Source organism: Myxozyma melibiosi, assembly GCF_037950935.1.
Source record: "Myxozyma melibiosi strain Phaff 52-87 chromosome Unknown BZA70scaffold_11, whole genome shotgun sequence".
Classification (NCBI taxonomy): Eukaryota; Fungi; Ascomycota; class Lipomycetes; order Lipomycetales; family Lipomycetaceae; genus Myxozyma; species Myxozyma melibiosi.
In genome coordinates, this window is record NW_027042925.1 from 64078 (window position 1) to 91416 (window position 27339).

The 27339-nt window shown below is 55.2% G+C and overlaps 12 protein-coding genes and 1 non-coding gene across 13 annotated transcripts; 5 read left to right on the plus strand and 8 right to left on the minus strand.

The window, feature by feature from the left end:
* Positions 1–66: 66 nt before the first annotated feature.
* BZA70DRAFT_282595 (thioredoxin-like protein) lies at positions 67–839 on the plus strand. The gene has a single exon (XM_064913312.1). It carries the CDS (start codon positions 139–141, stop codon positions 784–786), a length of 648 nt encoding a protein of 215 aa, XP_064766514.1. The 5' UTR covers positions 67–138; the 3' UTR covers positions 787–839.
* BZA70DRAFT_282596 (Peroxin 13, N-terminal region-domain-containing protein) lies at positions 840–2449 on the minus strand. The gene has a single exon (XM_064913313.1). The coding sequence runs from the start codon at positions 2327–2329 to the stop codon at positions 1022–1024; it is 1308 nt and encodes a 435-aa protein (XP_064766515.1). The 5' UTR covers positions 2330–2449; the 3' UTR covers positions 840–1021.
* A 302-nt stretch (positions 2450–2751) lies between these two features.
* Positions 2752–4902, plus strand: BZA70DRAFT_268918 (uncharacterized protein; the record flags this gene model as incomplete). Its single annotated transcript, XM_064911186.1, has 4 exons — positions 2752–2790; positions 2858–2877; positions 3001–3216; positions 3276–4902. 4 exons carry the CDS (start codon positions 2752–2754, stop codon positions 4900–4902), a joined length of 1902 nt encoding a protein of 633 aa, XP_064766516.1.
* Positions 4903–5116: 214 nt separating this feature from the next.
* On the minus strand, positions 5117–7351 carry BZA70DRAFT_65797 (FAD binding domain-containing protein). The gene is made up of 2 exons (XM_064915302.1): positions 7274–7351; positions 5117–7224 (listed from the first exon to the last, which is right to left on the minus strand). The coding sequence occupies exons 1-2, from the start codon at positions 7283–7285 to the stop codon at positions 5332–5334; spliced, it is 1905 nt and encodes a 634-aa protein (XP_064766517.1). The 5' UTR covers positions 7286–7351; the 3' UTR covers positions 5117–5331.
* A 1-nt stretch (position 7352) lies between these two features.
* On the minus strand, positions 7353–9370 carry BZA70DRAFT_65796 (YBR162Cp-like protein). The gene has a single exon (XM_064915301.1). It carries the CDS (start codon positions 9153–9155, stop codon positions 7653–7655), a length of 1503 nt encoding a protein of 500 aa, XP_064766518.1. The 5' UTR covers positions 9156–9370; the 3' UTR covers positions 7353–7652.
* Positions 9371–9764: 394 nt separating this feature from the next.
* On the minus strand, positions 9765–10675 carry BZA70DRAFT_65924 (uncharacterized protein). The gene has a single exon (XM_064915303.1). It carries the CDS (start codon positions 10626–10628, stop codon positions 9942–9944), a length of 687 nt encoding a protein of 228 aa, XP_064766519.1. The 5' UTR covers positions 10629–10675; the 3' UTR covers positions 9765–9941.
* A 181-nt stretch (positions 10676–10856) lies between these two features.
* On the plus strand, positions 10857–12254 carry BZA70DRAFT_268922 (UV radiation resistance protein and autophagy-related subunit 14-domain-containing protein; the record flags this gene model as incomplete). Its single annotated transcript, XM_064911187.1, has 1 exon — positions 10857–12254. One exon carries the CDS (start codon positions 10857–10859, stop codon positions 12252–12254), a length of 1398 nt encoding a protein of 465 aa, XP_064766520.1.
* Positions 12255–13118: 864 nt separating this feature from the next.
* Positions 13119–14001, plus strand: BZA70DRAFT_268923 (uncharacterized protein; the record flags this gene model as incomplete). The annotated part of the gene is made up of 3 exons (XM_064911188.1): positions 13119–13269; positions 13296–13887; positions 13947–14001. The coding sequence occupies 3 exons, from the start codon at positions 13119–13121 to the stop codon at positions 13999–14001; spliced, it is 798 nt and encodes a 265-aa protein (XP_064766521.1).
* Positions 14002–14253: 252 nt separating this feature from the next.
* On the minus strand, positions 14254–14324 carry BZA70DRAFT_t81. Its single transcript has one exon. It is a non-coding gene; the product is annotated as a tRNA-Gly (tRNA).
* A 1563-nt stretch (positions 14325–15887) lies between these two features.
* BZA70DRAFT_291081 (uncharacterized protein) lies at positions 15888–19538 on the plus strand (the record flags this gene model as incomplete). The annotated part of the gene is made up of 3 exons (XM_064914267.1): positions 15888–17678; positions 17730–17885; positions 17934–19538. 3 exons carry the CDS (start codon positions 15888–15890, stop codon positions 19536–19538), a joined length of 3552 nt encoding a protein of 1183 aa, XP_064766522.1.
* Positions 19539–19665: 127 nt separating this feature from the next.
* BZA70DRAFT_240917 (uncharacterized protein) lies at positions 19666–20775 on the minus strand (the record flags this gene model as incomplete). Its single annotated transcript, XM_064910516.1, has 2 exons — positions 19666–20163; positions 20368–20775. 2 exons carry the CDS (start codon positions 20773–20775, stop codon positions 19666–19668), a joined length of 906 nt encoding a protein of 301 aa, XP_064766523.1.
* Positions 20776–23112: 2337 nt separating this feature from the next.
* Positions 23113–25056, minus strand: BZA70DRAFT_259805 (uncharacterized protein; the record flags this gene model as incomplete). The annotated part of the gene is made up of 3 exons (XM_064910868.1): positions 23113–24447; positions 24574–24731; positions 24789–25056. The coding sequence occupies 3 exons, from the start codon at positions 25054–25056 to the stop codon at positions 23299–23301; spliced, it is 1575 nt and encodes a 524-aa protein (XP_064766524.1). The 3' UTR covers positions 23113–23298.
* A 1777-nt stretch (positions 25057–26833) lies between these two features.
* BZA70DRAFT_240946 (hTAFII28-like protein conserved region-domain-containing protein) lies at positions 26834–27232 on the minus strand (the record flags this gene model as incomplete). The annotated part of the gene is made up of 1 exon (XM_064910518.1): positions 26834–27232. The coding sequence occupies one exon, from the start codon at positions 27230–27232 to the stop codon at positions 26834–26836; it is 399 nt and encodes a 132-aa protein (XP_064766525.1).
* Between the last annotated feature and the right edge of the window lie 107 nt (positions 27233–27339).

The window sequence follows — 27339 nt, forward strand, 5'->3', positions numbered from 1 at the left end:
GCTGCTTGGCTTACATAACAATGGGATTCCGTCATCGCCACGAGATGGGATCTTCTGCCATCTTCCTCGCTCTCTTCCCTCCCCCATCCCTGTTCCTCTCTGCTCCTTCCTGATCCTCTATCACAAAAGCAGTGCACAATGTCAATCCAACCGCGCTTCCTCGCTCACAAGCTCACGTCGACCTCAAAGCTCGCGTCCGCGGCATCGACCACGCCGCACACGATCGAGCTCTACCTCGACTACGTCTGCCCGTTCTCGCTCAAGCTGTTCACCGAGGTCTACCACCGCCTCCTGCCCGCTATCAGCGAGCGTTTTCCGGCCGGTGCGTTTACCTTTGTGTTTAGACAGCAGATCCAGCCGTGGCACCCGTCCAGCACGCTCGTGCACGAGGCCGCGCTCGCAGTCGAGCGCATCGATCCCTCCAAGTTCTGGGCGTTCTCGGACGCGCTGTTCAAGGCCTCGCATGAGTTCTACGATACCGCGACATACAACGAAACCCGCGCGCAGACGTACGACAGACTTGCGACGCTGGCGGCGGAGAGCGTGGGCGTGGAGAAGCAGCAGGTGCTGGAGTTGCTTGCGATCCCGCCGTCGCAGGATACGCCGCATAACTGGGGCAGCAAGGTTACGGATGATTTGAAGCTGTTTATCAAGCAGGGACGGCAGACGTCGATTCATGTGTCGCCGACGGTGCTGGTCGATGGGGTCGTAGATAACGGGATCAGCTCCGGGTGGACTACTGAGCAGTGGCTCGAGAAGTTGGATGCGGTGTATAAGGCCAATTGACTAGCAGACAGCAAGGGCCGATTGTGATCTACGATAGTGATTTTTATAGTAATACATGTATTTGATGCCGACGCCTCATAAACCCATTAAAAAGTCAAGATAGAATGTATAGTACAGGAAACTGATAGCAAATATTCTATGTGCGTGTATACTAACATTGTGGAGAGGATCCCAGCTCTCATAACTAAACTCCAACAATCAATCAAGCAAAACAAAAGATACAAGACAGCCACGTCTAAGGCTTGATGTTTTCGTCATTCTTTTTCTCCGACGATGGCCGCTTGATGATCTGCACATAATTCGACGGGAAGAAACCCATCTTGCCATTGCGCAACCGTCCCCGCCACCACGTCGGCTCGTCAGAATCGATAGCGCCCTTTGGCGTGACTGCCTTTGACAGGATCGCAATAATCTCGCCCTTCTTGAAACCCAACTCGATGGCTTCGTTTTCGGGGGTAAAGTCGTACGCTGCTCTGCAGAATTCGAGCTTGGACGGATCGATAATGAGATCTTCACCGTTCAACACCCCGCCCACGCCCGCGGCAGCGGAGGATGCAGCCGCGGCGGCCTGCTGCGCTGCGAGCTCTTCGGGCGAGATATTTGAGGCCGAGTCAAGCAGCGAGCCGTCGGCGGCAGTGAACTGCATGTCGTTTTCTTGCCTGCTTGCCGCGATCGATTTTATGAACTTGGACATCAGGTAGGGTCCGCCAAAGACGGCACCGAGGAAGACGACTAAAGGCCAAATCGAGACACGGGGCTGCTGCGGCGCACCAGGAGCGTCGCCTCCGAGGCGGAATTTCTCAAACTCGCGCAAGGATAGTTTCGAGGCCGATGTTGGTGAGGAAGAGGAGGAAGGAGAGGACTGGCCGGTGAGCTTGCGCCATATGCGGACAAAGACGCGCCAGAGCGCGAGCAGGCCGACGGAAGCGGAGCCGATGATTGAGCGGCGGAGAGCGGCCATTTGCTCCGCGACGCCAACCATGGCGAAGAAGGACGAGTGCGTGGCCATGTATGTGGACTCGAGCATCTGGGCGAAGCCGCCGATGGCGCCGACGACGGCCTCGAGCATTTGGAAGGCGGCGGTGGTGGAGTTTTCGAGACCGCCTTGCATGCCGGGTTGCATGCCCATACCGCCTGCGCCGTACATGCGCGAGTATGGGGAGGAGTAGGGAGAGGAGTAAGGAGAGTATGCGGAGGAGTAGGGCGAGGCAGAGTAGGCAGCCGAGTAAGGGGAGTAGGCGGAGTAGGGTCTGGCGGCGCCGGCGTAGCCAGAGTAGGAGGAGGCGAAGGAGGAGGGCGTTTGTAAGGACTGCTGGATGGCGGTGGTTGAGCCGGTGGAGGCCATTTGAGCCGGACGGGAGGGCAGAGCGGGCGATGCGGAGGAGTCTGTGTTTGTGTTGTCGGAGCGCATGGGAGCGGGAGCAGAAGGCGTTGATGTGGCCGCGGGTGATGAGGAGAGCGGAGTAGAGACAGAAGCAGAAGCAGAGCCAGGCGGACAGCACGATTTCTGTTCCCACGGCTTTGGACGCGGCGCAGACATCATCGGAGCGTCTGTTTGAGGGAGATAGAAGACGATAAGAAGGCAGAAGGCGGAGTGGTGAAGAGCAGCAGGAGGACCGAAAATGCGGAGTGGCGGCCAGCGTGACCATCCTCGGGCCGAGGCTGCCTTGGCGGGGATGGTGCCCGGGATAGTGTTCACTGCTATATAGAGTGTAGGTGGTGTTATTTTGGCTCACATACACGCTCATACAAAACTACTAATCACTTACTAATCAAATTGTAAGCAGCGGGGCTGGTTCTCATTTGCCGCCGCAAAGAAATTTTTAAAGTTTTTCTCAAATTTTTTTTTCACTTTTTTCTGTTTCGTCCGCTTCTTCTTCTTCCTCTTCCTCCTCCTCTTCTCTTCCCACCTCCTCCCCTCAAAAGAATATTCTCCTGTTCTTTTGTATATCTTTCTAGTTCATCATGTCTACTGAAGAAGTCTTTCCCGGTGCCATCGGTATCGTACGTGTTTCCTGCTCTTCTGCGTCTCCTGCTCTGTCTTTGTGCCGCGACTAACCTCCATCTTTAGGATCTTGGTACCACTTACTCGTATGTCTTTTCTACAATTCCTGCTTTTAGTCTGGAGAGTGGAGCTGCTCTGATGTGCTTCTGTCTGTCATCAAGAATCTACACTTGTTGACGGCACCTGCACTCCATCTTGCATACTCTCAGACAAAAATCGGAAAAATTTACCAAGAAAAATCTGCTAACCACTACCACTCACAGGTGCGTTGCTACCTATGACTCCGCCGTCGAGATCATTGCCAACGAGCAGGGAAACCGTGTTACCCCCTCCTTCGTTGCTTTCACCGACAAGGAGCGTCTCATCGGTGATGCCGCTAAGAACCAGGCTGCCTTGAACCCCAAGAACACCGTCTTCGACGCCAAGTATGTCACACCTATCTTCCTTCTCCACTCCTCCACACTCAGCATGCTAACCTCCCCAGGCGTCTCATCGGACGGAGATTCGACGACCCCAGCGTCCAGAAGGATGCCAAGACCTGGCCCTTCGCCGTCATCTCTGACCCCTCTGGCCAGCCCTTGATCGAGGTCGAGTACCTCGGCGAGAAGAAGTCCTTCTCTCCCCAGGAGATCAGTTCGATGGTCCTGACCAAGATGAAGGAGATTGCTGAGGCCAAGCTCGGCAAGAAGGTCGAGAAGGCTGTTGTCACCGTCCCCGCCTACTTCAACGACTCGCAGCGTCAGGCCACCAAGGACGCCGGTGCCATTGCCGGTCTTGATGTTCTCCGTATCATCAACGAGCCCACTGCTGCTGCCATTGCCTACGGTCTCGGTGCCGGCAAGACCAAGAAGGAGAAGTACGTTCTCATCTTCGATCTCGGTGGTGGTACTTTCGATGTCTCGCTCCTCCAGATCGAGGGCGGTGTTTTCACCGTCAAGGCCACCGCTGGTGACACCCATCTTGGTGGACAGGACTTTGACACCAACTTGCTCGAGCACTTCAAGGCCGAGTTCAAGCGCAAGACCAAGCAGGACATCTCTGACGATGCCCGTGCTCTGCGTCGTCTGCGCTCTGCTTGCGAGCGCGCCAAGCGTACTCTCTCGTCTGTCACCCAGACCACTGTCGAGATCGACTCGCTCTTCAACGGTGAGGATTTCAACACCAGCATCACCCGTGCTCGTTTCGAGGACCTCAACGCTGCCATGTTCAAGAGCACTCTCTCGCCTGTCGAGCAGGTCCTGAAGGACGCCAAGGTCGAGAAGTCCGAGGTCGACGAGGTCGTCCTTGTCGGTGGATCTACCCGTATCCCCAAGATCCAGAAGATGCTCTCTGACTTCTTCGACGGCAAGCAGCTCGAGAAGTCGATCAACCCCGACGAGGCCGTCGCCTACGGTGCCGCCGTCCAGGGTGCTATCCTCACCAACCAGGCCGTCGGTGAGGCCACCGAGGACCTTTTGTTGCTCGACGTTGTTCCCCTCTCGCTCGGTGTCGCCATGGAGGGCAACATCTTTGCCCCCGTTGTTCCCCGCAACACGACCGTGCCCACGCTCAAGCGCCGCACTTTCACCACCATCGAGGACCACCAGACCACCGTGCAGTTCCCCGTCTACCAGGGTGAGCGTGTCAACTGCTCCGAGAACACTCTTCTCGGTGAGTTCGACTTGAAGGGAATCCCTCCCATGCGCGCCGGTGAGCCCGTTCTCGAGGCCATCTTCGAGGTCGACGCCAACGGAATCTTGAAGGTCACCGCTGTCGAGAAGTCGACCGGCCGATCCGCCAACATCATGATCTCGAACTCTGTCGGCAAGCTCTCGAGCCAGGACATTGAGAAGATGATTTCCGACGCCGAGAAGTTCAAGACCGCCGACGAGGCTTTCTCCAAGAAGTTTGAGCAGCGACAGCAGCTCGAGTCGTACATCTCGTCTGTCGAGTCGACCATCACCGACCCCGCTATCTCGCTCAAGCTCAAGCGTGGCGCCAAGGACCGGATCGAGAACGCGCTTTCGGACGCGATGGCCGCGCTCGAGATCGAGGACGCGTCGGCTGATGACTTGAGAAAGGCCGAGTTGTTGCTCAAGCGCACCGTCACCCGCTCGATGTCGTCCCGTTAAACTCCTTCAGTCAGTCAGTCTGAAGTCTTGACGGCCAACCAAAAGCACCTTCCATTCGTTTATAAAAGTGTAAAAGGGTAATCTGGAAACGATCGTATTGAAAAGTGTGTGGATAAAAACTTATCTTTTTTTGGGTGTACCGTTCTTTATCATTAGTTTTCTAGTTTTTCTTTTATCATTTGCTTCTTATTTCTTTCTTTCTTAATCGTTGGTTATCGTTCACGCCCAATCTATATATATGGTCTATAATCTCGTGTTTTCGTAGGTCGTTGTTCTACAGTGATTTGTAGAAGTATAACCTCTTATTGTGTATGACACTGAAGAAGTTCTTAAACATAAACACAAGCAGATTGATTGTTGATTTGATACGCCAGGTACCAAAACTAAACTAAAGTAGAAACAATATAAAAAGATACTACGGCAGCAGCACTACAGCTCCAACACCGGATTCGACCCCTTCACCCGCCCAATAACACTCTCTGCCGCATACTTTGGAATCACGCGGTCCTCGTGCAACATCTCAAACTCCTCGGTCGCGTCGCGGCCGGCAAAGTTGACGATCGCGTTCACGCCGCCGGGGTGGTCGGGCAGGAACGAGGTCAGGTTCATGACGAGGCCCTTGACGATCACCCAGCAGTCGTCCTTTTTGTTGTGTTTTGCGACGTCGGCGGCGGTGTATTCCGTGGTCGGGATCGAGAAGGCTTTCTTTTCTGAGGAGGCGGGGGTGGGCGCGGACGAGGCAGTGTCGGCTGAGGAGGACGGAGCAGAGGAGGAGGAGGAGGAGGAGGAGGGAGTAGGAGCGGTCAGAGCAGGACCAGAGGAGCCGGTACCCCAGTCAACGACGACTTGGCCGGGGAGACTGGGATCGATGTGCAGACTGATCTTCCCAAGACGCTGACCAGCACTCGAAGCGCCGCCCTGCTTGAGCACTTTCTGGAACAGATACTGCGATGCCGAGTCGCCTGCCACGCGTCCGTAGACCACACATCCAAGCAAGGACGACCCGCCGAGCCGGTTTGCGCCGTGGACGCCGCCCGCGAGCTCGCCGCAGGCAAACAGGCCGTCAAACGGTTTCTTGGAACCCGAGTGCAGGATCTGAGCTTTGTCGTTGATCTCGACGCCGCCCATGGTGAAGTGCAGGACGGGGGTCATGAGCGCGACATGGAAGTTTGTGTCGTTGATGTCAAACGGCCCGTTGGCAAAGTATTTTTTCCCGTACTTGTCCTTCTTCTTGCCGTCGGCGATGTCGTTGTACTCGGCAAACACGGCCTTGAGCTTCTCTTCGCCGCAGCCAATCTCGGCCGCGAGCTCGCGGCCGGTCATCTTCTTCATCAGACCGCGGCCAGAGTAGTGCTTGGTGTGGAAGTCAAGCACGTTAGAGGCCTTGCCGGTGAGCACGAGGCGGATGGGGAATTTGGTCTTGAACATCTCGCCAGAGACGTAGTCGCGGTGGCCGAGGTCGTCGCAGAAGCGCTCGCCGTCAGCGTTGAGCAGGATGCCACCTTCACCGCGGAGGGCCTCAGCCGCGAGGAACTTCCACTTGTTGTCGGGGTCCTTGGGGTCGACGAGACCGGTAGGATGGACCTGGATCTTTTCGAGATCGATGCCGGTGCCGCCGGCGGCCATGACGAGCTTTTGGCCGTCGCCGGTGGCGTGCGTGCCGTTTGTGGTCGCGAGACCAAAGATCTCGGGGCGGTACTTTTTGATGAGCGAGGTCTCTGTGAAGTCGGCGGCGTAGCCACCGGTCGCGAGGACGACGGGGCCAAAGAGCTGCTTGGTCTCGCCGGATTCGGTCTGGTACTCGACGCCGGTGACTTTGAGGTCGTCGGAGGGGTCTTTGAGAAGCTTAGTGACGCGGGCCTTTTTCACGATCTGCACGCGGTCGGGGATCTGCTCGGCGTAGTCCTCGATCTTCTCCATGAGCGCGTAGGTGATGGCCATGCCGGGGAACTTTGCGTCGTGGCCGCGGTGGGTGCGGGGTTGCGAGTGTCCGCCGAGGCGGGAGACGAGGGTGAGGTCGAGTTTGAAGACGTCCTGGAGCCACTCGACGGCGGCGGCGGAGTTGTAGGTGAGCACGCGGATGAGGTCCGGACGGGCGAGGTCGCGGGCGGACTTCATGGTGTCGTCGTAAAACTGCTGGACCGAGTCCTGGATCTTGAGGTCGACCTGGGTGCGGGTGAGGGCGCCGTTGATGCCGGAGGTGGCTTTGGTGGAGTTTCCGCCGAAGAAGCCTTGTTTGTCGAGGACGACGATGTTTGCGCCGTTGATGAGGAGCTGGTGGGCAGCGGAGAGGCCGGAGAGGCCGCCGCCGACGACGATGACCTGAGAAGTTAGTGAGAGTATGGTATATGAAGTAGAGGAGAATACTTACACGTTCAGACATGGTAATAGAGACAACAAGATGACAACAAGAAGACAACAAGAAGAACAGGGAATACAACAGAGAATACAAAAGCAGGAAGAGAGGGAATCAGGCCTTTTTATGTTGAGTCTCCTGATTGCGCTGAGATCTTTTACTATTTTGGGCAACAACACGCGGGCCACTTCCGCCCACCCCCGCCCGCGCTTCCGCCCCCAACACAGACGAGCCAGTCAGAAGCCGATGATTTCTGATCTTCGCCTGCTGCTGTGCGGGGTATTTTTTATTTATTTCCTCAGAAACACGTGAAACTGCTATAATACATCAATTCAATCAAACATAACATAGCAACTACTAATCAACAACAACCAGCAACATCGTCACCAAACGCCTACGAGCTCAGCGTCACAACCGTCGCGCTCGAGCTCATCCAGTCCGCAACCGTGTCCGCCGTCACGCTCGACCCAAAGTCAGTGCTGTCGTCCAGCTCAACCAGGAAGATCTTCGAGTTCGAACCGTCAAAGATCACCGCCGCCTTCATCGTGCTGTCCGTCGGGCGAACAAAGTAGTCCGACGAACCGCCGCCGGATCCGCCCTGCTCGTCGTGCAGAGTCGAAATCAGGTAATCGCTGCCCGACGACAGGATCTCGAACGCGTCAAACTCGCCGCAGCCAGTCGCCCAGCACGAGCACGTGCCGTACTGCGTCGTCCGCGGAATCCGGCCGTTCAGGAACCAGATCGCGGGCATGTCCACGTTCGCGCTCGCGTCAGAGCCGCTGTCGGACGGCATCTGGAACTCAAACAAAAACATCTTCATGTCTCCGCTGAAGCCAACGTACGCCGGAATGCCATCGCGGTAGAATCCACACGTGTCAGTCGTGCACTCGGTGTCGGAAAAGATGCTGAACTCGGTGTTGGACCCAACAAGCACGTCTCCAAGCACCTGCGCAGTCTCGGCAGCCGTCGCACCGTCGGTGTTGCAGTACGAAAGCGAGTTACCCCAGCACGAAGACCAGGTGCCCGATCCGTTAGTGCCGCCGAGGTTGTTCAAGAACGTCAGGCCAGAGAGCGTGCCTGACTCGGAGTCATAGCTTCCAACCTGGGTCCAGTCTGAGGTCGAGATAGTAGTCGTCGACGAGGACGCTGACGAAGAAGACGATGTCGAGCTCGACGAGGAGGAGGAGGAGGAAGTGACAGAGACGGCAAAAGTGGTCGAAGTCGAAGACGACGACGACGAGGAAGAGGAAGAGGAAGAGGAAGAGGAAGAGGAAGAGGAAGGAGAGATGACAGACGCGGTGGTCGACGCGGGGCCGACAGAGATGTCAGTCGTGGGAGCGCCATAGTTCAGCGTGGTCTCGACAGGGACAGCGACAACGGCCTCATTCGAGGCACTGATGACCGACAAAGTCGACGCAGACGGCTCAGCAGAAGAAGTCTCGTCCTCGTCAGGGTTGTAGTAGATCGTCTGGACCATCGTCACAATCTCAGTGACGACCTCGAGAGCACGCTTCTGGTGCTGCACAGCATGCTGCTGCTCGTGCATGTGCAAGTCGCGCTTCTCGTGGATGTGGTGGCCGTCGCGCTTCTTAATCTTGGAGGAAGAGGAGGAGGAGGACGTGTAAACCGCGACCTGCTTGAGCTGGATAGGTCCACGGAAGTGAATCGAGATGTCCTCGTTGAAAGGCGCGAGGTTGCCCTCAAACGACTTGGTCTCGGTCGAGCAGGTGCAGTCGTCCATGGCGGTGACGTCGGTATAGGAGCCAGAGAAGCCTACGTTGTCGTACTCGATGGCGGTCGCGGAGTTGCAGTAGTAGTTGCCCGAGATCTGTGTGCACGAGTCGGCGGCGGCGAGGGCCGCTGCGCCGAGGATGGCGAGGACGGAGAGCGAGCGCATGGCGATGAGTCGTGGAGAAGTAAGAGTCGGAGTGAGTGCGTCGAGGTGAAGTGTGATGAGGATCTGGACGGCGTTTGTTTATGGGGTGAGACAGCTACAAAGACGGCTTGAAAAGAGCGGCAGGCCGTAAGATAGCGCGTGTAAAGGAGCGTAGGGGGGGGGTGACTCGGGGCAGCGGCGGGAGCAGCGGCGAGAGCAGCAGCGACAGCGACGACGACGAAGAGGTTGAGAGGTAGCTGGTGAAGAGCAAAGAGCGGGAGGAGAGGAAGGGACAGGAGGGAAGGGGCCGACACGACTTTTATTGACACGACGCGTGGACGGAATGTGGCTGGGTTGGTGCCTAGTCCGGTTTCGGGGGAGTGTGGCTGGTGCATTCCCAATCGAGTCAGGCCAGGGCTCAGGCGCCGGGTCAGCAAATGCGTCCGCGCGCATCAGGGTCCAGGCGGTCCGAGATCTGGCAGAGCTGAGAAGATGAGGTGCAGCAGTGGCAGCAGTAGTAGCAAGAGCGTAGTATAGCGAGAGCGTAGTATAGCAATAGTATAGCAATAGCAACAGCAATAGCAACAGCAATAGCAGGCAACAAACATCAAACAAAGAACAGACTCACAGCAACCGATATCAGATATCAGAACATCTCGACCTCATCTCACTCACTCACTCATCCTCATCATCTCGCCACCGATTGTTGTTGTGGCGCCGCAATTTCCCGTCTTTTGTTTTCTTGTTTTCCTCTTTTCTCTTTTTCGCGCTGCCCGTCGTTTGATCGAACTGAGCTAAGCCATAATCTTATTCGGCTTCGCTAATTTCCGCCTTCTTGTAGGGTTTGCGTCCTTTGTTTACCTCCGCGCACTCTCGCCGCCGCCCAGAATACTCACCGCCGCCCGCACCGCTTCCACGCACCTCACCACCTCTCGTCGGGAGTGCTCTATCTCGTCCTCCTTGGCCTTGACCCACTCCGCCCGTCTCTTGATTCTGCATCGTAGTCCTCTCATTAGCATCTTCTAACCTCACAATCACTCTCATCTCACCTCTTTCGGCTACGCAGATGGTCCACCTGCTGGCCTGCACTGGCCCACGCCGAAACCTTCTGTTGCGTCCGCAAATTAGCCCTAATCTCTTTTCCCTCGTCCTCTTGCGCGCCCTCTCCGTCCGCTTCCTCATCGTCGTCCTCCGGCTCATCCTACTCACATCGCTAAACTCATTAAACTCCTCAAACATCTGTCGCTGCTCTTCAAACGCACGCGCCATCGCTCCTCGGTACTCGTCGTATATCCTTTCCTCCTCGAGCCTAACCACCTCCGAGAGGGCCCCGCCGTTTATTGTCTCTTCATTCATCTTCCCAGTTCGCTTCCAGCTTCCTCTCTTTCCTTGGCCTTCCGTAATCCTGGTTCCTGTCCTTCTTAGTGCGTGCTCCCGGGTGCTTGCTAGGCTGCTAGACACGCAGCCGCTTAAATCTGCAACCTGCCGCTTCATAGGGTTAGGCCTTCTTCCTCTAATTTAAGTCACGTGAATAGTAATATGTGGTCACGTGCAGTACAGCGCACCTCATCCGCCCTCTCGGCCATCATCTTCAGTCATCTCATCAGCCATCACCACTGATCCAGCCAACTCCACAACCACCAGCCGACTCGATGTCATCCGCACTCGCATCCTTCTACCGCAGCCGTCCGTCGTAAGGTCTTCACCGCTCCTTACAAACAAATGAATCATACGCACCCGGTGGCGGCCGCCACTCTCTGCGCTCTGTGCTCCCGCCCTGATACCTCGCTAACCTGTCCTCGCTGCGCAACCGCACAAACCCTCTCCGCCCGCCTGCGCGTCCTGACCGCGCTCTCATCGCGCGCTGCTGTCGTAGCAGATCTGGACGAGTCCGGTGCTCTTCCTCGCTCGAATGACGCTCGCGGCTTCGATCCGTCGCTCGCGGCCCGCATCGATCTCAGCCTCGATCGACTGCGCGACAACATCACTGCCGTGCGCGAAGCGACCGCGCGCGAGGCCGCAAAGGCAGCTGATCTGAGTGCGTCTAACCGCCTACGGAGTTCTGCGCAGACGCGATCATCCACCGCGCTCAGAAACGCGCACGCGTTACAGATCGACTCGGCTCTGCGCTCACGAGACCGCGCGCGCGCAAAGGCAAAAGCAATGGCGGAAACGCTGTGCGAGCTGAGAGTGCAGAAGATTGCCGAGCTGAGATCGCTGATGCCGATCAGCTACGTGGACAACACGCTCACGATCATGCACGTCGAGATCCCGAATCTGGCAGCGCTGCCGGGACTGCAGCCCGACGTGCTCATCAGAGCGATCGATAGAGTGTGCTTGCTGGTTACGCTCATGGCAAAGTATCTCGACATCTTACTGCCTTACGAAATTATCCTACGACCGCATGTAGGTATCCGGCGGCGCCCGACTGTCGAATCATCATCATCATCATCATCGTCGTCGTCATCGGGGCAGTATCGGAAGCTTGCGATATCGGGAGAGGTGTCGGCGCTTGCTCTGCGGGAACGGAGCAGGAGAGAGCTGGATACGTTTATGGAGGCTGTTGCGCTGCTGGTTTGCGATATCGTTTACCTGACCACCAGCGTAGTGCCTGTCGAGAGGGAAGAATTGGCGGCGGGAGGACTGAAGCGCAGCAGCAATAGCAGTCGAGAGGAACTTGCGCAGGTGTGCAGGTACCTAGACATTGGAGCGCTGCTGTGGCAGGCTCTGCAGCAGTACACTATTCCTGATCTTGATTCGTTTGAGCAGCCGGTGCCAGATTCGGCGACGGCGACGCAGCAGCCGAGCAGGAAGAGTAAATTTGTCGACGAGCGGGAGCGATGCAAGGCCACGCGGGCGATTGTGGATCCTGCGATTGTCCTGGTTGCGCTGAAGGAAAAGAACCGGATTAATGCGGAGTTTCGGGCGTGGGCCGAGTGGCAGATTGTCGAGGCCGGCGGGGACGGAGATCCGGCGGAGGACGTGCTGCTGGTCGATGCAGCGGACTATGGGATGGAGGAGAAGACGGGTGCTGCGACGAGTCCGGAGAAGACCGACAAGAACGACGAGAAATGGACGGACGTGCGACGACGGCCGCGACGACGGGGTGCTGCCGAATAAATAGATGACGACGACGAGGAAGATAGTGAGAAGATGGATTGGGAGTTGTGTAAATACATTTGTCATGGCTTATAAGTACAGGAACAGAAAGTCGATGCGTGATTTTGTGACTGACGCGACCGCGACGCGAGGCTGTCAAACCCGTTTTGAGCCAAATAAACGACGGAAATAAACTCGGGTCGAGGAGGCGTTGGAGATGCATAACAGAAACAGAGATGTTTACTCCTTCCCCTTTCTCCTTTGTTTCTTCTTTGTTATAACTGTTTGCAAGGCTGCAATAGCACTGCAATAGCACTGCAATAGCACTCAGATATAATAATACCATCAGACCCCTATAGTCTCCTTACAGCAATGGTCTCCTTATAATAATAGTGCTTCGTAGTAATATCCCTCATTCCTCAACAGTTCTCATACCCGTCTTCACTCAGTCTCAACGTCTCCTTCGCGCCGTCTCTTCGTGCACTTCTTAGTGCCTCGTGGCGGGATTATGACTTCCCTCTTCATCCTCCCCAGCACCCACCGCACCGCCTCACCACAACCCTCAAAATCAAATCAAGATCAAAACCAAAACCAAAAACCAAAAGATCCAGCCGCCATCTAAATAACAGAATTAACAAAGTCAAACTAAACGATGCCGCGACGGGCCGAGAAATTCCTCCCGCAGGTTTTCGGTTTTTTATTATCTTTTGTTGTGTTTCCGCGCCTCACTTCCAAGCATTCCAGTTAGCGGTTTGTTGTTAAACGAGGGGTTTGTAGCATATCATGTGACCGGGTCATGTGACTTGAATGGATGAGATTTTCAGATATATCAGATTGGGAGAATCGAGGACGTTCGGTTCTGTTCTGGAAAGAAGGAACAAGTAGATGTCAGACCGGAGAGACGAATACAGCACCCGCGACAGGCATCGGGAGCGAGATCGGGATCGCGACCGAGATCGAGATCGTCGGCCGCGGGACAACAGAGATAGAGACAGAGACAGAGACCGCGAGTACTACCGCGACCGGATATCATCAGGTCGAGATGCGCAACGGCGGTCGCAGAGTCCGTCGTCGTCGGCGGCGGCATCGCGGCGTCATCGCGATCGATCTCGCGAGTGGCGGAGGGGGATGAACGGTCTGCGCGGTTAGATTATGATGATGGCGAAGGCGCGCATTCGCAAAGGGAGAATAGTAGTCGCAAGGACAAGAGTTACGACCATGACAATGACGACTATCGCCGGCGGAGGAGGCGCGATGAAGACGATAACGACGACGGCGATCGGAGAGATGATCGGTATTCTAGACGAGATGATTACAGCAGACGTGCTCGCCGCGGTGATGCATCAGGCGAAAGTCCCTACCGCTCCCGTCGACGCGACCGCACTCCGAGCGCAACGCGCTCGCCCTCTGCTGATCGCAACCCGGATCGGAGAATGGATATCGATAGAAGTGCTCGTGATGAGAGAAGGAAAGAGGATAAAAAGAGTGGAGATGATAACGCACAAGCGGACGAAGAGGAGGAAGATGACGAAGAAGCAATGATGGCGAAAATGATGGGCTTCTCTGGATTCTCGACTACAAAGCAAAAGAAAATTCCGGGAAACAACGCCGGTGCGGTTTTGAAAGAAACTGTGCCCCAATACCGCCAGTACATGTACGTACCTTTCTTTTGAGTAGGAGTTCTGAGGTTATTTTACTGATTCTTTCGTCTAGGAACCGACAAGGTGGATTCAATCGTGCTTTGTCTCCGGGAGGAACTGCCCATTGATCGACTTCTTCTTTCTGTATAGTCACAACTTGTTGCAACGGACTTACAACAGAGATTTATCATCATCATCATCATCATACTCACAACTGCTTCCAGCAGTAGGAGCATATAGAAATCCATCCATCTTGATCTCCAACCAGCCCACCACCACCCACAACCTCCTCCCTCCCCTTCTCCTCAATCTCCCACAACACAGAGACTACACAAACCACCAGCAAAAAAAACAGCTCTATAACAAGAGACAAAAAGAATTGCGTCAGCCCGGAGTCGAACCGGGGGCTCGTCGATGGCAACGACGAATTTTACCGCTAAACCACTAACGCGCTCGTGATTTTTAAAATTTAAAGATACCTGGTCCACCAGTATTTGATTTGAGGGTTAGGTGTAAATTTTTAAATGCGTTCTGCTTGCTTGGTTGGTTTGCATTTGGTATTTAATTAACATATGTCGGCTGTTATCAATTACAGGAGTAACCTGAGACTATCTCTAAGCATTTAATAGCTATTTGACGTGGATAGCTGAAGGAATCGTGCGGATAGCAACCCCAAGAGCAACTCCAAACCCTACCCTCCACCTCTATAAAACCCACCTCAGCCTGCGCCTTTTCTGATTCTCTTTTTTTCCTTTTTTTTTCTTTGACACATAAACTGTCCCTTCTATTCACTGCGTCGTTTCAACCATTGAATGAACGGAGGGGAAAAGAACGGGTAGATTGACGAAATATGGATTTGTATCTTTATACCGATTTTGTATGTGTGAGTCTTAACCTCATACCGGGCTTCAGGCTGATTTAAAATCTTTTCTGATGCGCGGTAACGGATTCACTCGACATTTCTTTTTCTTTTGATGTTTTTTGGTGCTGTGGGGTTTGTGTTCTGTTATTGCTAGTACTTTGCACTAGTACTTTGCACCAGTACTTTGCTTATTGGTGCTGATTGTTTGGGATAAAGACTATGCTGTGATGTCGCTGAAGGAGGTTTGCGCTGACTCTGAATTGACAAACGCAGGTCTGATGAAGCTGGCAGGGTCCTGCGCTGCACTTTTCTGCTATTATGAGGGCTGTCTCTTTACTGATATTGAAATGCGAGCTGACGCCCTGGTAAATTTGTCCTGGCTGCGTTGATGCTATGTTGAATACATTTTGTTTAAGCCATAGTCTGCGTAATCTGTCGTCGTATCATAACATTGCCCGACACATCTATTATTTCCTGCAAGTCCACGTAAATCTAAACACAAAAACATCTTCCTAAAGCTACGCACAAAAGATCTACTCTTGATAAGTAATTACACGTCGAATTTTTTCTCCCTGCAATTCGCGACGACAGGGCTAGGGTACCGAACGTAAACAAACCCGTGGGGTGCCAGTCTGTTTTGAGTGTGTGTGCGTTGTGAGGCTACAGTTCCGACGTACAAGGCATCACAGCAGACACAGCGTACTGTGCACCCCGGGTATTTATTTTGATTCTGGTGAGTTTTGTTCTTTGTTAGAAAAGTGTTTTGTGCTTGATTGTGAGGGGTGAAGTTGTTAGAGGGCGGGTGCGTGTGTGGAGTCTGTCGACACAGGGATCCACGCGTCGCTTTGTTCGCTTTGATGGCTCTGAATCAAGCTTGGTTTAGCACAGTTCTGACTCGTATCTTTCCTGCTTCTAGTTTCAGAAAGAATTGCCAGGAAGCATTTTATTTCTTCAGTCATTGTCTATCAGAGGCTTTCATTCCACGGCTTGGAAAGCTACTCGAACGCGTTTCACAGGGGTGAGGGCTACAGTTTTCACATTTCTGAATCGATGTCATAAAACGCGTATGTTTCTTGACTTTTGTCGTGTACAATGAGTACATGGCCTTCACTTCATAACAACACCATCTAATCGAGTTCAACTAGACAACACATGGTCGATTTGAATTCCAACCCGCCATCCCAGCTTCCGCGCGCAAGAACAAATTCCTCCAGCACATCCTCGTCCTCGTTGTCGCCCGTCAAATCCCAATTCAGCGACTCGCTCGCAAACTCCGGCCCCGAGATCTTTGATAACCTGCACCGGCACCTCGCGGATCTAAGCAACCTCTCCTCAATGTCAGTCATTCCGCCGCTGTCGCCGCCTGCCGAGGGCGGAGGCGAGGGTATGCCGGCTGTGCCGCCTACGGCTGCGACGCCGCAGAGCGTGGCGAGATTGGTGAGAGAAGGGGGGAAGAGGAAGAGTATGATGTCGCCGGTGAGTGTGGCGGATAGCGTGCTTGATGTTGCGGAGAGCTTGAGTAGGATGAGTATCAATAGCGATGGGGATAAGACCCAGAACGCGATGGCTGCTACGCGGAAGGATGAGGGGGCCGAACGGGAGAGGCAGGGTGAGGCGAATGCAGAGTATCTGGCGAGTGACGCGGTTGAGGATTATGTCTCTCCCAGTCCGCGGTCCGGCGAGTCTCAACCCCAGACGGAGGGTGAGGAGGAATATGTTGCAGAGGAAGAAGACGATTTACAGCAGGAAGAAGATGTACATAAAGATACAGCCAACAAGGTGGTACATAAAGAGCTTGACGAGGAGCAAGAGTACGATGATTCTCAGTACGAGCGCCCGGAGGTGGACGACAAGATACTCAACAGCTCGATGGCGGTATCTGAAACCATGTCGCTGCCGTCAATGGAGACCTCGTTCGCGGGCTCGCTCGTGCAGAACGAGTCGTCTGTTGTCGCACCAGGAGACTATGACGACGAAGACGACGGGTTCGAGGACGACGACGACGACGACGATGGGTACTCGGACGTGGAGTCGCCGACTGTGGTGCGCAAGGCGACGAGTCAGCAGATGCGCGCGCACGAGGAGTTTCTGTCGTCGCCGCCGGTTTCGCCGCCGCCGGTGTCTGACCAGGAGGCTGAGAATCAGCAGCGCAGGTTGCATGATGTTGCGGAGGAGGAAGTCGAAGAAGAGGAGGAGTATGACAGTTATGATCGCTCGCCGCTATATCAAAAGGGGCCACAGCCTACCTCCAAAGCTCCTGCGCAGACGCCCAGGCCCGGTCAAGAGAATCGGTCGGGGCGCGCGAGGCAGCACAATCCTGCGCCGACCAATACCGCTATCGCGGACCGCGTGAAGAACGTCAAGGTGACTGATTCCGCCATCAAGAGCTTTGCACTACGACAATCCTCTTCGGGCTCGATGCGGTCCAGCATTGGGCATGTGCCAAACACGGTCAGCAAGTTGACGCTGAAAGAGCAGTCTGCGCTGATTGACAAGCTGCAGAAGGAGACGTTCGGGTTACAGCTCAAGATCTATTACATGACGCAGGAGCTCGACAAGCGGTCTGAAGACGGCGTGCGGGAGATCAGGAACGAGAACATCGAGCTCAAGAGCACGGTTGCGCGGATGAGTCTGGAAGCCAAGAGCATGCAGCGGCAGATTTCGGAGCTGGAAAGTAAGCTGATTGCGGCCGAGCAGCGAAGCTCGCGGACCACGCGCGACCACGCGATCGACGAGCAGGCGGAGGCGGAGCGGCAGCTGGCGGTCGAGGAGCTGCAGAATGATATGGAGCAGCATTTGGTCATGATTGAGGAGCTGAGAGCGGATGCGGACAAGAGCCGCGAGCAGTTGAATGAGATGATTATGAGGGAGCGAGAGTACTTGGAGGAGATTGATCGTCTGAAGAAGACTCAGGGGAACAGCGATATTCTTGAGGAGCAGATTGTGAGTAATAACTGATTTTTTTCCTTGAGTAGAGTGCTGATTACAGTTTAGAGCACGCTGAAAGGATTTCTGGAGAAAGAGCAAGAGGCGCATGCGGCAGCGCAGAAAGAGATCTTGGATCTTCGATCGGATATGCTCAAGGTCCGAAGAAGTACCTCCGTGATGGGCGATCGTGAGTCTTCTGCTGAGATCTCGAGGCTTCGGCAGGTAAGTGTTTCTACAGATTAACTTTTAGGAGAGAGCTGACAGAAGTAGGAAATCCGGGATCTTCGTCGCGAACTTGGGACGCAGACGATGCACGCTGACGCGCAGGCTATGGAGAAAGAGCGGCTACGTCGGGAGCTCGACGATTTGCGGCGCCGGTCGAGTTCGTCGCGGCGGTCGCTGGTATCGAGCGGCGAGCTGGAGGAGAACGGGATCATGATCAGCGAGCTGCGGGACAAATTATCCGAAGTGAAGCACATTGCGCGCGAGCGCAAGATCCAGGTCGACATTCTCAACCGCGAGAACGGGGAGCTGCAGGACGCGATCGAGGCGCAGCAGACGAATATCCAGATGCTGAACCGGAAAGTGGACGAGCTGGCGGAGAAGATGGACGCGCAGGAAGCCGAGCTCGATCAGTGCTACCGCGACATCCAGACGCGGGAGGAGGAGATCGTGACCTGGCAGGAGGACTACGAGGCGTTGTCGACGGAGGCGGAGTCCGAGCTCACGCGGCTGAACGATCTGATTAAGGCCAAGAACGAGGAGATTTCGCGGTTTGCGAATGTGGACGACGAGCTGCTGCGGCTGGACGACCTTGTCAAGAGCGGTGAGGAGCAGCTTGCGGAGCGGGAGGAGGCACTGATGCGGAGCAAGCGGGAGTTAGAAGAAGCGCGCGCGAGCAGTAAGGCGAAGGACGTCGAGTTTGACAAGATGAACGCGGAGGTGGAATCCTGTACGCGGCTGCTGAGCGCGCTGCAGCGCGACAACGCGGCGCAGAAGAAAGAGCTGGGCGTGTATCGCGAGCAAGCGGCGGAGCAGGAGCAGACGATTGAGAGTCTGCGGGCGCAGATCGACGAGCTGCAGCAGTCGCTTGAGGCGCGCAAGTCAGCGAGCCACGAGCAGCAGCAGCAGCAGCAGAAGAAACTGCAGAGCATGAAGAAGCAGCTTGAAGAAACGCGGGCGGCGGAGAAGAAGCTGCGGAAAGAGCTTGCGGACGAGCGCGCGGAGAACGCGGCCGCGCGGGAGACGCTCGAGTCCGTGAAGGCGTTCCAGACTGAGGTCGTGGAGCAGCTCGAGGCGAAGGATCTCGCGAGCGAGCAGGAGCAGAAGGCGATTGAGCACGAGCTCGCGCGGCGGGACGCGGAGCACGCTGCGTTGGTTGCCGAGCTGGAGCGGAAGGTGGAGGATGCGGAGGCGCGCGCGCAGGGAAGCGCGGAGCAGGTGCAGAGGCTGATGCAGGAGTCTGTTGCGAGTCGGGCGTCGGTGCGGAGTACCGGTAGCGCAGGCAGTTCTGCCGCGAGCAAATTCGGCGACTCGCTCGGGTCGTCTACGGGCTCGACCGTGCTGGCAAGCCAGGGCATGACGAGCGACAAGTTCATGCTGCGGCTGCAGGACTACGAAAAACGACTGAAAGCCGAGCGGGAGGCGCGGATCCGCGACCGGGACGGGTCGAGGCAGCGGTTGGGCGAGGCGCAGCATGTGATTGACGAGTTGCGGGAGCAGTTGTCGCGCGCGCGCGTGCGGTCGCCGACGTCGATGGGGACGTTTGGGATGTTGCCTTTAGGCCAGGCGTTTGGCCGGACGTTTGCGGGCGGGGGCGGGGTGAGTGCGGGAGGCGAGAGGGGGGATGATATCGACGATGATGTTGATGGGTGATTCTTTTAGTTTTTTTTAAAATACCTGTGACTTGATAAAAGAGTATGGCGTTCCGTTCTGTTTAGTATTATATATGCATGTGTTTCATTATGAGTCAAAGTATACTTCTACTTCTACAACCACCATCTTACAAATCCGTCGGAAAATCAACGATATCAAAACCCTGGCCATAAGCCCTCTGCCAATCAAAGCTCTCGCCCAGCCGATTCTCGGCCGCGAACGCGCCGAGCAGTTTTTTCGCCTGCGCGCGCGCGTTCTCGCGCTCGCTCTCGGAGGCGCTGTCGGAGTAGAGCACGGGCGAGGCGTGTACGCGGTCTTTGGCGGTCGCGCCGCGGCCGTAGATGAGCTGTGGTCTGCCGCTGCTGCTATTTCCACCACCGCCACCACCACCACCACCACCACTTGAGTTTGTGACAAAAGTAGCAACCGAGCGGAAGGTAAGACTGACTCTAAACCCATCAAACGCGAGTTCGGCGGGAGATTTCTGCGCGCGGGAGCGTTTGTCGGGTTTGATCTGGTGCGTCCAGAGTTTGTTTGTGTGCGCGCCGAGGACGAAGATCGAGTTGTGTTCGAGCGCGATGCGTTGGTTTGGCGCGGGAGGGCGGGAGATTGCGTTTTTCGGGTGCTTGTCGTAGTCGTCGAGGGAGAAGGTGACGGGTGTGGGTTGTGTGGTCGTGGTAGATTGTTGTTGTTGTTGTTGTTGGTGGGGGTGGGAGGAGGGGTGCTCGTCGTCAGAGTAGGCTTCGTCGTCGGAGTCGCCTGCTTCTGATTCCTGGTCGCTGCCGACCGAGCGGTAGATCGACGCGCCGTTCGTGATGTGCGCGCGGACAAAGTTGATTTTGCGTTTGGGCAAAGTCGAAGAGCTAGCCGAGCGCGCGCGCAGCGAGTCGCGTTTCTTCTTGAGCGACATGTAGCGCATCGCGCCGAGACTCACGTTCACGATCTTGCTGCCCGGCACGAGGTCGAGCGTTTTGTCTGCGTGCTGCGAGATGCAGTCTTCGCCGGATCGGTACTGCTGGATGAGCACGTGGTTGAATTTCTGGTTCGTGGCCGACTCGAGCGAGGCCTTGAGCAGTCTTACCGAGGTCGAGAGCTCGTGCGTGGGAGGCGCGGGCGCGTCGACGGGGTGTCGGTAGATTGGGTACCACCCGTCGACGAACTCGGCCTGCACGCACACAAGCCGGGGTACTTTCCCGCCATTATGCGTCATCGTCGTCCAATCAAGCTCGTTGAGCATAAACTGCCGCACGAGCGTGTCGGCGATCGACTCGGGAACCAGGAAACTCGGGAGATAGTACGAGTCCACGTTCGGCGGGACGACGTCGGCGTCGAGCTTGCGCCAGCGCGGGACGAGGGTCTGTCGCGAACTGCCGTCCGCGAGCCGGTCGATCGCGGCGCTGCTCTCGCTTCCGGGGCCTTCGAGCGCGGAGGCGAACGATTGCCGCGAGAGCCCGCCGGCTGCGAGCGCGAAGCCCGGCTGCGGGCGCTCCGGCGGCGCGAGGCCGGTGTCGATGTACATCTGGCGCTGGAGCTCGGCGAGCTGGTCGACTAGGCTGTCGCTGGATTTGGAGGTCGATGGAGGGTTGCTGGGTAGGAGCATTGAACTCTTTGATGGCTCTGTCGTTGCCGCGGGCGCGGGCGGAGGGCGTTTAGGTGGGGGGACGATGTAGACGGGCGGTTGGGGTTCGGGGGGGATACCGGACGAGGAGGAGGAGGAGAGCGGGTTGAGATCGGAGAGGTGCGGGATGTCGAGTTCGGTGGAGCGGAGCTGCGAGTGGATGCGCTCGTGGAGCTTGACGGCCGAGCCGAGGAGGCTGTGGTTGTGGTGGTGGTGGTGGGTGTCGTCGGCGTCGTCGGAAGCCATGATCTGTTTGTCTGTAGTCTCGATGTGCTGTTGGTTATCAGGCTGTTGTCTGACTTCAATGAACTAAACAGGCAGGTAATCTGATCTGATTCACAACAGCTGGAGTTCAATCTGAGGAAAATAGATGAGTAGTGTAGTGAAGTGTAGAGTAGTGAAGTGGAGAGAGAGAGACAGTTGCCGCACCGAGCTCTGCCCGTGGCTTTAAACTCTGCTCTGCTCTGCTCTGCTCAACTGCAATGAGTTGTGCTGTAATTTTGAAGGACTGCGCGAGAATACTGCGCAGGAACTGTTGTTTGTGTAAAGTATCAAGCTGTTAAATTATCTCAAAATATTTGTGATTTTTCTGTTATGTTTGTTCATTTGTTATGGTGAGTTTGTGATGCCATAGTCAGTCCATAATACCAATCAAAATCCAAATAAATGTACACTCGAAACCCTTCTTCCCTTCTACACCCGCAAAAATCCACAACAATTCCTACACTTCAGTGGTTTTTGCAACACCAGTAATTTACCATGATGGGTAGTTGGATAGTTCTTCCTTCTGTGATGCTTATTTTCATTTATTTTCTTTTTTTTTGAGTGGAGGGTTTAGTTATGCAGTGCGTTGGTATGCTGAATAAATGAATTAAGTGGAGATGGATAGTGAGTAGACTGCAGTGAGGATAGTGAGGGTAGCGAAGAAAGCAAGTAGACAGTAGTGAAAATACAGAGGACAGCGGGAGTACAAACACATACCAACGATAGCTAGTCACTACTACTCAGTCACTACTACCCAGTGACCTACCTACCTACCTACCACCTCAACAAACAGCGCCGCCGACTTTAGTGAACAGTCATCTGTATCTCATCTCTATCTTATCGATATCTCGCCATCAATCAGTTATACCTCTCATTTGTTTTTCATTAACTTTCCATTCGTTTTTCTGTTGTTTACTATTTTCTTTACTTTTATCTGCTTTGTTGCATTGATGGGTGATTGTTTATATTTTCTTACTGCTTCTACAATGAAATCAGTAATCTCAGCGATCTCACCACCACCCTCATCACCCTCACCACCCACCAGCACCACTAACCCCCACCTCCCTCCTCCTCCTCCTTGACCACCCTCACCCCCCCCTCTCCTCACAGCACTCTCGCCTATTCAATCCTGTCACCAACGCACAACCCCTTCACACACTCGCTACCGCTCCAAATCTGACAGCGTGGCTGGCTCGCATCCCGTCTTGGCTATCGGACATCCCGCCCATCCCCCTCCTCCTCCTTCTACTTCTACTTCTATTTCCATCACTGTCTCAACTGGCTCCCGGATCCGGGATTCCCCCTCACCCTCACCCTCTCCGTCCGTCACCTGCACCTTCACCTCACCGACTTATTTTACCCACTTTGTGCGTTATAACCTCATCACAAACCCATCTCCGGATCAGGAAACCTCCCAAACTTTCTCTTATCGCCTCTCCACGCGCTGTTCCGCGATACCACTATCTCGCGATACTCGCAAACACATCCTCAACTCTCATCCTCACTCATTCATTCACTACATCCTCATCTCTACACTGCTTAAATACTCAGTCACGCCTGTGCTCGTGCTTATCTCGCCCGGATTAACTATTTTCAGCCGAGTCATCAGCTCGCATAACATGACTCGTGCATCTACGTCATTCCACAGCGTTATCTAATCGCTCGCTTCATCTCTTTACTCTTTTTATATATATAAGTGTATATGGTATGTATTATATATAGTAGAAACCAAACGCCGCCGTGAACAAAGAAATAAAACCAGATATATACAAGAGACACCACCTAAAACTTTTCGTGACCTTGTAACTTACAATATAGAAATCCCACAAACAAAAAACAGATAATGTATAGTATCGTACAATGAAACAAAAGAAATGATTAAGAGGACGCGCTCGAGGCAGACGAAGAGTTGGATGTGAGCGACACCTGCGACCGCGCAGGATTATCAAGTCTAAGCTCGTCGAAACCAAGACTCAAAAGATCGCGGTCCGGGTCGTCGTCGTCGTCGTCTTCGTCGTCAAGCGAGGCCGTGCCGAAAAATCCTCCCTGCGCCATGATCGCGTCGTCGTAGCCTGGAGGAGGCGTGATCATTGGCGGCGGAGCCACGTCCGCGTCGAACGGAGGTGGGTTGGTCGACGGCCGGCGCAGGAGATGCATCGGGCGCGCGAGGTCCTCGGCCTCCTGCGCGGGGTCGACGTCGGCCTCGCACGGGCAGGGCGGAAGCTCGCCCGAGTTGAGACTGCCGAGGCGGTTGTAGGCCGGCAGCGAGACGTTGGCGGTGGTGCAGCGGCAGGAGAGCAGATGGAAAGGCGAGTCGATCGAGACCTCGAAATGGCGGCGCTTGGACGGGTCCTCGGCGTCGGCTTTCGAGAGTCTGAGCACGATCTTGATCCAGTGGTGGATCTTGATGTTGCCGTACGTGGTGTCCGGGTGCAGACGCTGGGACTCCTTTGCGACGGCGTTGCAGCCGGGGATCTTGGCGTTAAACTCGAGCTCGATCGGGCCCGCGGTCTCGGTGCCGTCGTCGAGGTTGCCGAGGATGTTTTCGTTTGCGCCGCCGTCGGCCTGGTGCTCGTAGAGCAGGTACTTGCGCACGGGCTCGATGCCGTGCACTTTTTTGTGGCGCGCAAAGTACTCTGTGTTTTCGGTGATCATGATGCGGATGCGGTGGCAGCGCACTTTGGCGAGCGGCGTGAGCTTGAAGGCCACGGGCACGACAGAGCCGATGGGGAAGGCCTTGCCGCCAATGACAATGTCGTAGTGCAGCTGGTCCTCCCAATTGCGCGAGACGACGATGGGGTCGCCGATCTCGAGCGAGGCCTCGGCGGGGGAGCGGATGAGGGTGACGGCCTTGCGACCGAGGAGTTTGCTCTTGAAGGCGCCGGGGCGCTCGATCGAGGCCTCGAGCTCGTAGCGGACGGAGCCGCGGGCGGACTCGATCGACTCGGGGAGGGAGGCGTCGATGGGCAGTTCAAAGTTGTAGGTGTAGTCGCCGGGAGCAAACATGCGGTAGCCCTTTGCGGCGGCCTGGATAGCGCCGCGGTCTTTTTCTTCAAACGAGTCGCGCGAGCGGGAGGCGGATCTGCGACCGGTAGCGGAGAGCGAGCGGCGGCCGATGGAGGAGGAGCGCTCGCGTTCGCGGGCGGCCTGGACGGCGCCGGGAAGGAGGGACTCTGCGCCGCGGGGGTTGCGGACGCCGGCGTCGGTGCCGAAGGGCGCGGACTCGACGGCGAAGTGGGCGTTGAAGAAGGGCCAGAGGTGGGAGATGAGTTCTTTTTCTTCGTAGTACTCGTCTTTGGCGGGGGGGATGCCTGTGAATGTTAGTAAAGTACAAGAAGAAGAAGAAGAAGAAGAAGGGAGATGCGCACCTTCCGGCCACTCAGTTCGGCCTTTTCCGGTGAAGGAGAGGTTAATGGCTTTTATCTTTGTAGGCTTTGCGACGTGCACGTGGAGGGTTCCGCGGAGCATTGTGGGAGTGTGGTCAGCGTACTCGGAGCGCTCGAATCCTTGCAAGAAAAGGATTGGTTCAGCGAGGGAGATGCCGATGGTGAGGGAGCCGGAACCGGTGGAAGCGATTGGCTTTCCGACGAGAGCCGGGGAGGAGGGGGCGAGGATGGGGGAGTTGTGGGCGGACATGGGGGAGGATGTTGCGAGGAAGGGGGGTGTGAGAGGGGGAGATGGGGGGAGGGAGAGGGTGGGTAGGAGAGGGGGAGAGGGGGAGGAGTCTGAGGAGGAGTCGGAGGAGGAGGAGGAGGAGGAGGAAGAGGAGTTGGAGAGGTGGTAGAGGGAGTGGTTCAGGCAGTCGTCAGAGTGTGACGAGGCGGCTTCGTAGGGCGGTGGAGGGGGGTCGATGAGGAGGGAGAGGCCGTTGACGTTGCGGGAGGAAGAGGAGGAGGAGGAGACAGATGTGGAGGAGACGGTGGTAGAAGAGGAGGAGGAGGCGGAGGAAGAAGAGGAGGAGGAAGGAGTCTGCGGATGCTGGTGGAAGATTGCCTGCTTGAGAAAGCGGCGGGAAAAGACTGAGGACGCCAGGATGGAGGATGTGAGGCGCTAGGGTTAGGGCCGGGATGGTAGAGAGAGGTAGAGATGGGAGATGAGTGAGAGATGAGTAAGGAATGACGTAGAGGTGATCTGAGTGATCTGAGTAGTAGTGAGTAGTAGTGAGTAGTAGTGAGTAGAGGGGAGGGAAGAGGGAAGGGGGAAGAGGGGGCAGTGGCAGTTATATAAGAAGCAGGAAGAAGAGAAGAAGAGGGGAAGGCGGTTTATAAATCAACGCGATCGACTTCATCGAGACGCGCAAACAAAAGCACAAATCTGGTTTTTCTCTTCTTTCTTCACACGCGTCTGCCGGCGGCGGAGGTCGACTTGAATAAGGTTACAGCCGCGCCGCGTGTAGAGAGGAAGTGAGGATTGTTGGTTGCAACAAGGAGTGATGTATAGAGGTAGTAGTAGTAGTAGTAGTAGTAGTAGTAATAAATAGTGTAGTATACTATTATACTATTACAACATATAATAGCAGTAGTAATGTATAGAATGTACAGACAGTTACTACTCCCTGGACCCTAACTCCGCGCCTGAGAGGATCAGGAAAAGGAAAACGACAGACGCCTGTGGCGGCGCCTCTTTGCGCCCCCTCCGGAGGTGGCCGTGACTGTGTTCTTATGTAATCACCGCTTGTGGAAGTCGGTTGCGGACGGCTGCACAGTCCTGCACAGTGAGTGGAGTGGAGTGACTCATCGGAGGATCCGCCTTTCTATTTCTATTTGTGTATGATGACAATGCATTATACTATTACTCTTATTACTCTTATAATAGTAGTAATAGTATAATAGTACTATAGTAGTATCTACTACTATTACTATTACTATGACTATGCTATACAACACAACACAACACAACACAACACAACACAGATCGTCAGTCCACTGCGCGGCATCCGCATCGCGCAGCACCAACGCACCGACCTTTTCTTTCTCCTGCGCTCTTTCGCTCTTCTGCTCTTTCCTGTTTAGTCATTCTGTGTCTTCTATCTACTATACATCTGTTATTCTACTATTACTATATATACTAATACAATACAATACAATACCATTCTCTCTCTGTATACTCTACTCTACTTCATTCTAATCTATAATACTGCTGTATACTAAGGGACCAAACCCCCGCGGACATAAGACTCGGAACTTCCGATCGGGACCGATGCCTCCATCTGGTAAGTCTCTGTCTCTTCTCTGTCTCTTACTAACCCTCCATCGTCTTCAGTCTAGTTCTCTTCCTCCTTCCTTTTAGGTCTTCTTCTGCTTCATGGACTTCCTCACTATCTCCGTCTACATTCCCCCTCTCTTCTTTACTTACCACTGTTATCTACTCTTTATCTACTCATCACGCGACTGTCGTCAACCGCTATTAACTCTCATCTAAACATCCGCCCCTCCCCCCGCCCCTCCCTCCTCCACTGCGCAGCTGGCACCATCCCCGTCTCCTGCCTATACAGCCTCCACGCCTCCCGTATATGCACCGCCAGCAACGGCCTCTGCGCCGCGTACGGATTCACTCCATCCCCCGGATCCATCCTCTGCTGCACGTCCAGCGCCCGCTCAATCACCTCCCCCAGAAACACCTTTGAAAACCCAGAGATAGCCACCGCGACCGTGTTCGTGATCGACTGGTTCAGCACCGCGTTCGCGAGCTTCTTCACACCGCCCCGGTTGATGTTTGCGCGGCGAAACGTCTCGTATCGGTCCATCTGCTCGTCCGTAAATGAGGAAATCACAGACTTGATCTCTTCTGCCGTAAGCCCTGGTCCAAACATCCTCCTCCTCTTCCTCTGTGTCCTGCCATTCACCCCAGACAAGATCTCCTCGAGCTCCTCATCCTCCTCCACATTAACCCCCCCGCCCAAACTCGAAAACTCCTCGT

What these genes read in the sequence shown, in the direction of transcription:
- BZA70DRAFT_282595 (XM_064913312.1), top strand. Translation starts at nt 139, where the DNA reads ATGTCAATCCAACCGCGCTTCCTCGCTCACAAGCTCACGTCGACCTCA.
- BZA70DRAFT_282596 (XM_064913313.1), bottom strand. Translation starts at nt 2,329, where the DNA reads ATGATGTCTGCGCCGCGTCCAAAGCCGTGGGAACAGAAATCGTGCTGT.
- BZA70DRAFT_65796 (XM_064915301.1), bottom strand. Translation starts at nt 9,155, where the DNA reads ATGCGCTCGCTCTCCGTCCTCGCCATCCTCGGCGCAGCGGCCCTCGCC.
- BZA70DRAFT_65924 (XM_064915303.1), bottom strand. Translation starts at nt 10,628, where the DNA reads ATGAAGCGGCAGGTTGCAGATTTAAGCGGCTGCGTGTCTAGCAGCCTA.